Below are 14,032 nucleotides of genomic sequence, written 5' to 3' on the forward strand. Positions count from 1 at the left end.
TAGAAATGCAGTACCTTATGGCATAACATTATACCCAGCAATATATAATTCATTTGTACCGTTTTTTGCTGGCAAAAAGTACTAATTTGTACCCAAAGGGAATATTACTGTACTTCCAGGGTACATTTGGGAAATTTGATCCTTGAATAACATATGTCACTTTATTTCTGAGAGTGCAGCAGCTTTCTGAGGTTTGGTTGTATACAGCACTCTATCATGCATCCCGAGGTTACAGGTGGTTCAAACCTACCCTCGAATCCACCAAAGGGAGTAGCCTGAGCAACCCCAAACTCTGCAGTTCACAAAGATAACAAATACATAACGTATATGCTCTTTATTGTCATATGATGCTCGGCATGACAGAATTAGCGAGTAACAGACAGACAATCTCGTAAAAATAATCTTGTATGCGTGCTTTGCGTGTATGATTTATGCTTTTTGACCAGGAGCCTATGTCTCCACCATTATGATTATATTTATGCATTTACAGTACTGTGCAAAAGTCTTACATATTTTTGTTTTTATTTCTTGTTTTCTGCAGTTGTGTGTCAATAGAAAAGAGCAAACATTCAAGAGCTTTCCGAACCATTTTTTGCTTTATGGATTTTTGCATTTATTATTTTGCACAGTACTGTATGTCAAAGAAGTGGCCACTGTTGAATGCACATTACATTACATCTACATGCACAGTTCATAGAAGCAGTTTCGTAATTGAACATAAAAAAATAAAATAAAAAAATGACGAACAGGATAGAGCAGAAGATGTTGAACAGAAATGTTGAACAGAACATCTGAAGTAAAATGTTGAACAGAACAGGCATTGTCAATAGCGGAACTGATGGACAGGAAAGGTTTTTATAAGGTGGCAGAGTTTAGGGGGTACAGCATCACATCACAGGGATTCTCCACCACGGGCGTTTCCTATAGCTGGGTTCCAAGTGCCCCAGCCCCCTCTGTGTCCTGGTCCGTGTCATCATGGCTAGCAAAACATCTGGGGAAGATCCCGATATTCCCAGCGGTATGGCCCTCTAGCCACTCGTCATTGACTGAATATGAGAGAGTGAGAGAGAGAATGAGAGTGTGTGTGAGAGAGAGAGAGAGAGAGAGAGAGAGAGATGTTTATTTTATTCAGTGTTTATGTACCACATGCAGTTTCATTGGTAAAAATAAGTGTTATTCACTGCTGACCTCGGAGTGCTGCAGGGTATACAGGGAATACAGGGCTTCTCAGCACTTAATACTGAGAGACATTAATAGAATAAGAATAAGAAAAATTCTCAGAATAACAGACATTGTGAATTTGTGGAAGACAGGCCTACAATTGGGATAGGCACAAAAAATTGTTGGCTCTCTGCTAGCAACGAGGAGATGAATTGTGGGTAATGAAGTCCTCTCCAGGGTTTTGACTCAAACCTCTACAGCTGCAGAAATCAGGTCATTCTCTGTGGACCACACAGCTCTGCATAGCGAGCTCGTAGCTCGTCACTCCATGTCACCAAATAGCAGCTCAGCACTGTCCCCAAGCTCTCATTCTCTCAAGATGGCTCCATCCTACATGTTTCAGCCCACTCATTCCCTTTATTCATCGCTTTTCTCTCCTTTTCTTCCTGGCAAGGGCTACTCCTGCACTTCCGAGGCCCATCTCTCAAGCTCTCCAGATCTAAGCTGGGCATAAAACTGAACATTATTTTACATAATTACAAACTGTGAAGAAATGATAACTCCAGAAAGCGCTTGAGATCATGAATAAAAGATGAGTAACGATCCCACAGGAGGATGATGGTTTGACAGTGAAATGCAGGCCTCAAAAAAGTAATTAATCATGTCAATTTGAGATCACACAAGAGACATGCGATCCTGATCCATTTCTTGCAACGCTTTTACGACTGTGCACCTAGAACCAGGAAACATAATGCAAATTGTATCCAGAATTTCTTTTTTCTAAATGTGATGGAACCACAAAACCAAGTAATAGTACTACTTTTACAGCGCAGAGCGAGAATATATGCAACATTGCAAATACTGCTTTCATGCTGTACAGTTAGAACCAGGAAAGGTAATAATGCTGCTTTTTCATTGTAGAACTAGACCCAGAACCACAAAACCACAAATAATACTGCCTTTCTACTGTAGTAACACAACCTCAACCTCTTTACATTCGGCCATTAATCAGCCAGGCTGATTCCAGCTCTACGGTGAACAAAGGGTGTAAGGACCTGGCTTGGTTTCAGCTCTACAAGTGGGAAAAGGGCATAACTCTACAGTGGAGAAGAGGAATAAATTGTTTCTTATTCTTCCTCTTCCCTGTGGATACCAGGAAATTAAATAGGCTACGGACATGTATGACTGTACACTTAACCACAGTATGCAGTTAACGGGTGGAAATGAAGTTGGTGTGATTAAAACAGCACTGACAAATGCAGTAAAACAGAGTTGTGTCCTAGTGTTGTTGAGATACAGTGCTGTGACAATTCCTGTTCTACCAGTCATTCTGAATGAGCTTTTAATGAATTCGCGAAGCACTTGACTGGGCGTGAACTTGCTTTGCAACATAGAGAAAGAACATACAGAACATACAGTATCAATTGATGGTGTGCATCTGCCCTGATTCCAACTGTCCCAAAGATCACAGCTCCAAAAACATGCTCTACCTTCTGACAGGATGTCTATGGTGTCTCCTTCATTGAACTCCAAGTCCTCTGGTCCTTGGGCAGAATAATCATACTGAGCTACCAGCTGGTAGAGGATAGTCCTTCCTTGGAGGGGGTTTTCAGGCTGGCAGAGCAAAACACAGAAATAATGGGGGAAGGAAGACCAAGAAATTGAAGCATCCATTATGCGATTTTGGGTATTATGCTGTAGTTTGCCTTAAACTAAGCCTTAAACTAAGCTGGTGTTTATCTGAATGGTGCTTTGTGCATCAATGTCTGATGTGAAATTACATATTTGACAGTACAGAGATGGGAAGAAATTCAGTTGATAAATCTGCTCAATTAACACAGGGCTATATTTTCCACTTTACTTAGAATCCCCTTAACCCATAATTAAACAAAAGTACTTATTTTCTTCCCAGTGTGAGCACATTCATTTGGATGATTTGCTTAATTAACCTAAAACTATGTAAAGACAAAAACGTAAAATGGTTAGCAAATCTCTTTTGTGGTGTGACTGGTGAACCTTACAGTTCAAGACCTGTAGCAGGCCTGTGCCCCACCACTGCCCCCACATTGAACTCACAGATCTGCACACAGTCAGCCTGATAGGTCGCATGGTACCTGACACCACAGGATAGCCCGGCCAGACTCAGTAGCTTCCTCCAACACTGCACGGAGCCCAGCATCGCCATCCAGGGGCTTCAGGACCCTGGAGTCATGCTGTCTCTGTCTATAGGGCAGAGATATCGCAAAAAGACAGCATTTTTAAAATATGCTCTACTTTTCAATAATAGCAAGAAAGCACAGTTGTCATATGGAAGGGGGGGGGGGGGGGGGGGCATGGGTTCAAACTGTAATATCAGCCAGCTGAAAAAGCATTCTTGCTTTAAAATGTGTATGCTTAATTATAAAAAGCTGTTTTTATAATAAGCTGTTAATCACTGTATATAGAGTGTATGTCAGTATATATATATATATATATATATATATATATATATATATATATACGTATACTATATACAGGCAAAGAGAGGATGGGATGGACAAGTGACAGAAAGGAAGTGATAGAAAGGGGTTTAGCCTAGATAAATATTCACACCCATTGTGTATCTGGTTGGTAGCAGACAACAGAACAGCGGCAAGGGAGATCTGTGTGTGGGCCAGCTGGCATACCTGAGGCGCAGGTTTGTGGCCGGATGCCCCACTTTACGAGCAATTGTCTCTTGCAGTTGACTGTATGGTGTCCCCACTGGGACATTCAAAGCCAAAGTGTATTTGTAGTGCACCTTCACCACTACTGACCCTCCCTCCTCTATTGGTGATGGGCTGGGCCTCTGTAACACATCACATAAAGAAAATATGAAAAAACATTAAAAAACATTAAAATATCATCAACATTTCCAGTGAAGATACCCATTTGCAATGTTCACAAATATTTGAAATTTGCCTCCATTCTTTCTCTATCCATATTCTTAAAAAATTCTGAATTGATATTACTGGAAAAGAGCTGCCAGGTTAACCCATGAAATCATTGTAACATCTCACGTATGGACTGCCCTTGTCTACGTTAAGCAGGCAAAAAATGCTGTGTTGTTTTATGAAAGCCTAACAAACGATACACCATTGGAAACATCATGTAATTAGCTAAAACGCCACTCAGTCGTTACTTCAATACCATACCACTAGCTGGTTCTGGTTCGTTACTGTGCAACAGGATTACTGTTACTGGTCAGAGAAGTTTGTACATGGACTCTTCTTGTTCCAAAGAGCCTATACAAAATGTTGGTAATAGCATTCATATGTACAAGTACTTTTGTAGGCAGTGGCAAAATGGACAACAATGATAATTCCTCCAGAGAAATTCTAAGTAAACAATGGACATTCTATTGTCATTCTATCTTTTTAGAATTGCATTATTATGCATTTGGTTTGCTGGACCCTTGTCATGAAAAAGACACTGACATGACCTTATTTTGTAGTATATGGATTTCCAAAATGCAGAGAAGGTCCCCCCACACTTTTTTTCTTATCTTTGATCAGGTGATTTTCTCCTAATGTCTTATTTGTGACTCACCCGTTCAGTAGGACTGTCAACAACAGATGAGTACTGGGGTGGTGGGGTAGGTGGAGACCCAAGGTGACCAGATGTTGCTGTGGACAAAGCAGAAGAATCATCATCATCACACTGCAAAAATAAATAAGTCAGTCTCACAAGTACTTTAGTCTTATATTTAGACTTGCGCACAACAAAAATATGAGACAACTTGTCAAGTACACAGTAACTTAAAACTAATATTTTGTACTTAAAAAATAAGATTGATTATAAGATTTTAAGTCCTCATGATCATGATTTGAAAGATAATCATCGTCACTGCCATTTAAAAGATAAAAATGTATGAAAGCGGAAAAACATTGAAAAGGAGTACAATTCATAGACAGGTATCTCACTCACGACTTGTGAATGACACCAATCATTTCTCATACCATCAAATTAATATTCATCAACTCATTTCACAAGTAAGATGCCTTTATACATTAAAGATTAAACATTACATATTCATCAAGAAGGAAACAATTGTATAAGTACTGGTACTTTAAATTAAAAATTCAGGTACTTTAAATATTTAGTACATATTAATAATAACTACTGCTAATTGCTATAATTATGATGCAAGTAAAAAAAGAATGACCAGCTGTATAATTTGCACAGTGGTTCTTTCAATATCCACCCTTCCCACTCTTGGTGCCAGTCAGTTTGGATGAGCATACCCAGCTGTGGTGAAGGGGCTCTGGGCCGTGTCTCTGGGCGAGTGGGTGGCTTTAGGCCCGGTGGCAGTGGGATCCCATTGGGGACACTCTACGGACAACAAAAATACATTAACATAACAAAACAGTTCCAGAGCACCACTGTTGAAGAGCAAGTATCCGAAAGGGGAAAAACTAGATGAAAAATATCTTAAGAGACTTATCATCCTGGTTAATCACAAGATGGGAGGATGTGGAAACTAATTTACATACTTTTTTGTTTCTACAAACCTACTGGAAGGAATTAAAATAAAAAGCTGTCGATACATAGCATTTTTAATCTCTCCAATCAAAGCCTGAATCAGAAGACTGGGGGGGAAAAACAAGCATTTTATAAATGCATGCTGTATGGAAACAAGGTTTACACACTCTTAATGCAGTTTGCAGTCTTCATCTCTGTATTAAGTGGATGATGCAACTTGTACATCAGTGAATTGCAAATACAACAGGCTGACCAAAATTTCTCCTGCTCAAAGTGTCAATACATTTTACAAGGGTGGTATCATGGCAATTGTGTACTGTATATCAGGTCAAAATTCCTCCAAGGTCAAACCTAAGTGTTTGCATCCCACTAGGGGCAGGATAGGCTAAAGTTGACTTAAGTTCCTGTGATAACACTGCATCAGTCCTTCCCAGTCATGAGTCAGGTAACCCTTAGCCATCAGCGAGAGACACAACTCTCCTGGTGTAGGGTCTCTATAGTATGACGTGACAGTGGAAACCTGAGCTGGACATTATTGTGAAATATGAGGGTGGTGGGAGGTGAGAGCGTATTTACCCTAAGTTCCTTTTTCTTTTTGAATTTGGTGACATCCACAGATTCCAGCATGGATATGGGGACCAGGCCTCTCTGGGGAGAGATGGAGAACCAGCAAATTGTTTGCAACTTTCATTTCATCACAAAAGTGAAAAAGAGCCAAAGCAACGCACACAACAAATATAGTAATAATTTAACAAAATAAATACATAAGAAAATAATAATAACAAAAATGAAATAATAATAAATTTAAATCTAGACACCAAACCACATCAGGGTTGAGCCTCTCCTGTCATGAAGACAAATACCTTTCCATCGTAGAAGACCGTGGCACGACCCTCCATTCCCCCATCGCTGAACATGAACACAAGTCCCCCACCAGGTACGGTCAGCTCCGCAGGATCCTGGGCTATGTAAGTGCTACGAAGACGCATGTACCGCGACTCCCTGCGGGACCCCCACAAAACAGTAATCTGACACTTCCGATACCGTCACTATCAACACAAACATGACTGGCAATGAGGATTTCTGTATTTCCTGGAGCCTGTTCTTTGAACCCATAATACATTACATAAGACAGCCTCTTTGTAAAGAGCATCATAGGTGTCTCAAAGTTCCTGAAAGGCAACAAATTTAGTGGAGGGTGATGAGACTGAATTGAAATTTAAATCCATTTTTTGAAAACACATTATCCTTGGATATCGAACAGGGTCATTGAAACTTCGACATAAAACCATCACATTTAAAAAGTGCAGACTCTTGGGTATTTTAAAGAGTTGGTTTTGAATGGAAAAGTTAACTCTCTTGTGAATCATTTTGAAGCGCTAATAGAATTCTTGAATATAGCTCCTGATAAATGACTTTATTTTAAACCTCAATTTCATGACCTCATGAGGTAAGGTTTAGGATGGAAGAAGACAAGGAATTCAAAAGCAAAGCTACAATAAAATAAAACAAAATAATATGTGGCAAGAAATGTGACTTAAAGAAGCAGAAAGTTTCATTTTTAATATTTCTCATATTTTTATTGAATAAAAAGCTGAAAATGATCTTAAATCATTGGCCATCTGATGTGATGCTTATAACAGTGCAATGTTGATTTTGATTTTGTAAAAACATGCTAACAAAGAACATCACTTACTGTTCGCCCTCTCCCTTGGGCTCATAGTACCCTGGTTTCTGTAGGGAGATAGTGAGACACAGTGAGAGAAATTTCATTACATTTTCAGACATGCCTGTACAGTAGAGAGAGGCAGAGAAAGAGTCAGAGAGGAGGGTGTGCGCGTCTGTGCATACGTGTGTGTGTGTGTGTGTGTGTGTGTATAAGTAAGAGAGAGAGAGAGTGAGTGAAAGAGCCTAACCAATTTGCCCTTGTCTGATACTCTATTATGCTTCAATGTTACATGAACATGCTTTGGCAAAATGAAATGCATGTATGGAGCCACAGACAAATGCAGTCAGAGTGTGAGATAGGATGAGGTCTCAGAGCTCAGGACAACATGACATTAAAGGGATATTAGCTGACAGATGTTCTCCTTACCTGCAACCTGAGGGGTTCAAAGCCTCCAAAGTCATCATTGGGGATTATGGAGGAAATTACCTGGGAGTGTACCCGGAGAGAAAGCTTAATATTTCTTGTATTTACTCGTCTGTTAAACAAAACTAAAACATTCCGCTATGACCAGCTTGATATTACTAGCTACCAGCTGTTCCAAAACTCAAGTGGTAAAATCATGTTGAGCGTGGAGCTGGTCTAAACTGGCCAGGTATCTACCAGCTGTTTCAAAACCTAGCTTGAGCTGATTTTTCCAGCAGGGTTAGCAGAGCAGCGCTCAGGACACACATGAATGTACAGGTGTTAGTGAAATGGGGTGTCAGCTCTTCAGCTTTCCTTGCCCAAGAAGTACATTTGTACAAGCATGTAGGTATAGGTGAACCTTGAGTTTTGACTATAAATCTCTGGCAACTCAGAATATGCACACATACATTGGTCTATTGCTATAAGAGAGCAGAATGCTGACCCGAAGACTGGTTACTCTTATACATGCCAGTCACAACATACATGAACTAGGATTCTGGTAATGACAAACAGCGGTGCCGTTCTGTAAAAATATCTGTGAGAGATACCTTGGCTTTGCCCAAGAAGTCCCTCTCTGGTAGCTGTTCCACATCCTGTTTCCTTGGCCGAAACACCTCCCCCTCAGGTACCAAGAGAGGGGTCAAGAACTCCCTCCTCTGAGGAAAAGAAAGAAAGGGAAACAATAGGAGCGATTGAGAAAGGAGAGAGAAGAAAGGAGGCAGGACAGAGGGGAACCTTAGACAGAGAAAGTAGAGCAGGCAGGAGCTGGGTTGCACAACACTATCTCCATGGTACTTACAGCAATACTCTCCAGAGCCGTGTCTAACTGCCCTCCACGTCCTCCTTTCTCCTGGGACATGGTGAGCAGCATTTCCCACGCTTTGTCCCATAGGCCCATTCTGCATTGTACAGCAGCTGCGTTATATATCACCTATGCACCGCAGGGAGATAAACACTGCCAATAAGTTTACGGTAGATTATCAAATGATTCCCTCTCCACTTCAACTGACGTGTGGTGAGCATTCTGCTGCAAAATGGCAGCCATCTATCTATCTATCTATCTATATATCTATCTATCTATCTATCTATCATCTGTCTATCTGTCTGTCTGTCTGTCTGTCTCTCTGTCTGTCAGTCTACTTATCTAGCTATCTATCTGATGTATTATGAATAGTTAATTGTGCAGGATAGATTATATATTCTCTAGATAAAGATAAAGCTAGATAAAGAACTGGGCTCCAGGCCAATGACTGCTGATTGATGACACACAATAGCCATAAGCATGATAATGTTGATTTTCCTATCTGTGAGTCATCAGGAAACAAGTCTTTACAAGATCTGTGATTGTTGAAAACATCCTCTGTTGGAAAACATTATGCCCATTTAGTGTAAGGGCACACACAGCATACTTACACGTGGACACACATTAATATGTACTGTACACCATACAAACACATCTACATGTCCACACCTCTTCATAATAATGCATCAGGCTTGGGGTCACTTTAGAACTTTTGAGCTCTATTGAGCTTTTTTTATTGCGCTCAACATGAATATTAGTCAGGAGCAACAACCCTTGTCGTATTTACTGCACATCTGGCAACAGCACAGGGGTTTAATGTTCCTTTGATACCTTGGACCCTTGGTGACTTAAAATCATTTAGACAACAAATGTGCTCCATACTGTATCAGAGTAATTTACAAAGAAGTTTTATTATCGCTTGTAAGACAACCTGAAAACAAGATATCCAGACTCTGATAATGTTTATAGGTCACAGACTTCAGGAAGTCATGGCATGCATACGATATGCAACCCAGTACAAAACTATTTACTTGACATTATGTTAATTTGTCTCAAACATTGAAATGGGGGGGGCTATTTATAAAAAGTTAAACCATTTAGTAATAGAAACATGCTTTAATAAAAGCTGATGCACTTTGACCACATGTGAATTGTTTGATGATTTATTTCCTCCGTTTGTTGTCAATCATAAAAGGCAGAAAAGCGCAAGGTGTGTTCAAACTTTTGACTGAACACAGAAACTAAGGCAAAATCGTATACACACACAACCAGTTAGTAAATTCACCTGTCTGTGCTTCTACAATGCAGGAAAGATTGAAATGAGCACAAGGAATGTTTGCTATGTCTTATCTGCTTTGTGACACAAACAGAGGTTGTGTAACAGAGAGAGCTGGCTTCTAGTCCTTCTCAATGAGCCATTGTGCACAGATTCATCCCAGAAGAATTTTCATTTTGAGGAGTTCAGTTACAATGTCACTCACAAAAACCAAGCAATCACCATCCATACTGTAGATCATAACTAAGATCAGAACATAATTATTTTCGCTATGCAGGGTGCTGTTATGCAGGAAAACTCAACATGTACGTGACTCCTGTGCACATAGCTATATTTACAAGGAGAACAAATGTTCTGCTTTAACTAAATAAAAAACGCAAAGGTAGTGTCCACATTCAGATATCTACCTGGTTCAATCATGGATCATGTCCATTCCCCCAACCCCGAGACAGATTGTGGACTTTAATATTGCAGTAGAATCTTAATGGCAACCACAAAGTCAGCTTGTCATTTGTTAGCATGTACTTCCTGACTCAAGGCTCTAGTTGGTAACAGGAGTCACCCTTGCTATTTTGCAGTTTATTCCAAGGACAGGATGTGCATTAGCACCAATATCCTTCTTGTGCAAACCCCTTCATGAGTGTCCATAGGAAGATGTCCTTCAAATTTGTGGGTAGCATAATGATGCAGTGAGCAGCGCTGTCGCCTAAGCAAAAAGGTACCAATTTTGAATCCCAACCAAGGGCCTTTCCGTGTTAAGTCTTCGGGTACTCCGGATTCCTCCCACAGTCCCAAGACATGCAGGTTAGGTTAATTGGAGAGTGGAAATTTCCCTTGGTGTATGAATGTGTGAGTGAATGGTCGGGGGGCACTGCAATGGATTGGTGACCTATCCAGGGTGTATTTGCGCCTTTCCCCCAATGTACTGTATGCCCACAACCCTGACCAGGATGAGAAAATATATGGATAGATGTGTAACAATTGCCGGGTTCAGATTCCAAGCCGCAGAACTTCAATGATAAGAATTGACCGTTTGGTCAGTCTGTAAACTGTCTGGGTCAAAGACAAACCTGCCAGCTGTTAAGTTTGAAGCGCAAGCCCAGCTGCTTGTAGTCAATGACAGGGTTGCCTCTCATATGCTTCTGTGCCCAGATACAGTCACTCATAGCCTCCTCCAGCCTACAGAGAAAGAAAGGAAGCATAAATGACAAGGGCTCACAATGCCCCGCATGGATTCTTAAATCTGTAAGTATTAAATGAGCCTTACCTGCCCACCATCAAGTGTACAGCAGCTCTCTGGAAGAACCCCACAGCCAGACGTTCATCTTTGGCGATGGTCTGGTCCAGAGCCTGAAGAAGGGCCAACAATGGGACTCAACAGAGAGAGGGACAACCTCCTGAAAAAAACAACTCAAGCTAGGTTTTGAAATAGCTGGTAGCTAGTTGACCAGTTCAGACCAGCTCCGAGCTCGATGCGGGTTAGCTGATTCATCGATTCAGACCAGCCCCCACCTTCACATGGTTTGACCAGCTCAAGCTATGCTTTGAAACAGCTAGAAGCTGATTGACCAGCTACCAGCTCAGACAAGCTACCAACACTAGCTGGTTGACTAGCTAGTACAGCTTGACCAGCAACTTTATACCCGCAAACACAGACATAGATAGAGATGGACACATAGACTGACAGACTGAATATATACATACAGAGACACTGGCACATACACACAAATGCAAACACACACAAGCAAGCAAACATGCACACATACAGAGACAGACACATGCAAACACACAGATGTGTGCACGCATGCATGTATGCACACACACACACAATCAAGGATTAGGCAATAAAGACAAATAGAAGAAGAAAACAGAAAACAAAGGAAACATCTGTCACACCCAGCCACGCCCTCCCTCTAATGCTGAACCACATTAACTGGTACTTTACATACACGGATTGCGGGCTCCAGCTGACCCAGGGCCAGGTAGACGGAGGCGTACACAAACAGCGTGCGGGACGTGGGCTCTGTGATCTGGCTCAGTTTGGACAGGGCGCCCTGCCAGTCCCGCGAGTCCACCGCCTGCACCGCCTCGTGCCACAGACGGATCCGCTCCGTGTACAGCATGGCTCTGAGGAGAGGGGGAGAGGGGGAGAGGGGGAGGCAGTCGGGGTCTGGAGTCAGTGGGGAGCCTGGGGGTGTGGAGTGAGGAGGGAGGGTATCTGGGGGGAGCAGAGGACTTTGACTTTGATACCCATTTAATGAAACATCTTTGTCAATTCATTATTTAGCTTATACATTTTAAGATATATATATATATATTTTTTAGGCCTTTTTTCAGCTTTATTGGACAGTATATAGTATAGAGAGACAGGAAGAATGGGAGCGAGAGAGAGGGGAAGACATGCGACAAATGTCGGACGGTCGGATTCGAACCGCCGACGTCGCGGCTCGCAATGAGCATGCGGTCAGTGCTCTACAGGCTGCGCCACGGAGACACCAGCATACACATTTTAAATTAAAATACAAAAAATGTAATAAAAATAACAAAACAACCCAAGAAACATCAAACAAGAAACACAAAATGTGAGCCCCTCAAGACACAGAAGATAAACTTTAGGTGGAAAGTTATGGCAAATCACAGACCGAGTGCAAAAGATTCACAGAGCTTGTAAACATGGTTTACACCACTGGCAACACAACAAGCCCCCTCCAACATACACATGCACACACACACGCATTTACAAAACTAATCATTAAACAAGGCTAATATAATCCTTGGGATTGCAAGTACGGAATTCCGCAACAATGCTACAACATTATGAAATAATTCGGTATTTTCGCTGATACAGTAGATATGTTAATTGTCTCTTCATAAGACAAGTCTGTACACCTGTATCCACCCCCGTAAATATAATAACTGGTACTTACAGAAGTGCCAAGCCCAAGGATTAATGAAACGGTGTGGGCGAAAAGAGAAGTCCTGCGGACAGCTGTAAGTAGTGTAGAGGTTGGCAGGTCCTTCAGGTGTACTGGGTGATCCTCAGAATGGAATGAAGGTAGTCTGTGTACAGGGAAGTGATTCTCTCACTGAGGTGGTGACTGCCGCACAATGAGCAACCAGGAAGTTCAGAGAGGCGGGAGCAGGGACAGGCCAGACTGGAATTGTACCTGCTGTCAGGAATAATAATGACATACACAGTGTGTACGTGCATGCGTGTGTGTAAGTGTGCGTGTGTGTGTGTGTTTGTGTGTATGTGAGTGAGAAAGAGAGAAAGAATGATTCAACATAATCAGTTCACATAATCACGTCACACATGAAACCCTGTCCAAAGAACACATTTCAGCAAGGAAATCACTATCAGGAAATGTTTGCAGCTTACACCAAGCTGACCCTTGACTGTCTTACTATATACTAAATATGCCCATTACAACAGAAAAAGAAAAGAAACAGGAAAATAATTCATAATAACACAACTGACTATAGGCTAATTCAAATTAAAGATGCCAGAGAGCAAAATATTATCCATGCTCTTCTGTTTGGTGTATCCAAACATTCAGATGAGTGTGACACTATATATTTTTATTGCACTTGTATTATGAATGGTTCTCAAACTTGGTGTAACTTGCATTCTTTCCTACTAAAGCCTTAAAAACACAGGACAAAATGATGGGGAACCCTAAACCTTTAAACAGTAATGCTCTCTTTTGGTACAAATGAGTACATTTTCCAAGCAAAAAATGTATAAATTAGACTAGGGTACAATTTTATGGGCCTATAGGTTAAGGCCCCAGCGACAAGCATTTGGACAAGGTTTTTAGGCACTTTTTGTACCTTTATTTCTGGGATTGTCTGTAAATTCCCTGTTTGTTCACCCTGGGAGGAGTTCCTTACCTGTTCTGAACATGCTCAGGATGCTTTGGGGTGGGGGGAGTGGGGGGGGGAATGAAGCAGATACAGGATGGAGCAGTTTATAATGCGGAAAATCCATCCGTATGATATTAAAACAGCTTAGGGTTAGGGAATTTTGAAAATTCTTCAAGAAAAAGAACAGGGCAAAAAAGTTTTAGCCATTGCTCATCCATTAATCCGTTTTGACTTTTTTAAAGGCCAGTTAATTTTGAAATCAGCGGCACGGATGGTGCAGTGGGTAGCACTGCCA

At 41.3% G+C, this 14,032-nt stretch overlaps 1 protein-coding gene across 2 annotated transcripts; it reads right to left on the bottom strand.

Moving 5' to 3' along the window:
• Nucleotides 1-319: 319 nt before the first annotated feature.
• On the bottom strand, nt 320-12,964 carry noxa1 (NADPH oxidase activator 1). Of its 2 annotated transcripts, none has more exons than XM_061260646.1 (16): nt 12,801-12,964; nt 11,823-12,000; nt 11,141-11,223; nt 10,944-11,052; nt 8,595-8,726; nt 8,344-8,451; nt 7,757-7,816; nt 7,358-7,395; nt 6,525-6,663; nt 6,238-6,309; nt 5,424-5,511; nt 4,729-4,805; nt 3,828-3,988; nt 3,276-3,384; nt 2,652-2,775; nt 320-1,046 (listed from the first exon to the last, which is right to left on the bottom strand). In XM_061260646.1, exons 2-16 carry the CDS (start codon nt 11,994-11,996, stop codon nt 922-924), a joined length of 1,599 nt encoding a protein of 532 aa, XP_061116630.1. In that variant the 5' UTR covers nt 11,997-12,000; nt 12,801-12,964; the 3' UTR covers nt 320-921. The 2 variants fall into 2 exon arrangements, with proteins under 2 accessions (XP_061116630.1, XP_061116631.1); XM_061260647.1 differs by having other exon boundaries at nt 320-1,665.
• Between the last annotated feature and the right edge of the window lie 1,068 nt (nt 12,965-14,032).

Source organism: Conger conger, chromosome 11 (assembly GCF_963514075.1).
Source record: "Conger conger chromosome 11, fConCon1.1, whole genome shotgun sequence".
NCBI classification, from domain to species: Eukaryota; Metazoa; Chordata; class Actinopteri; order Anguilliformes; family Congridae; genus Conger; species Conger conger.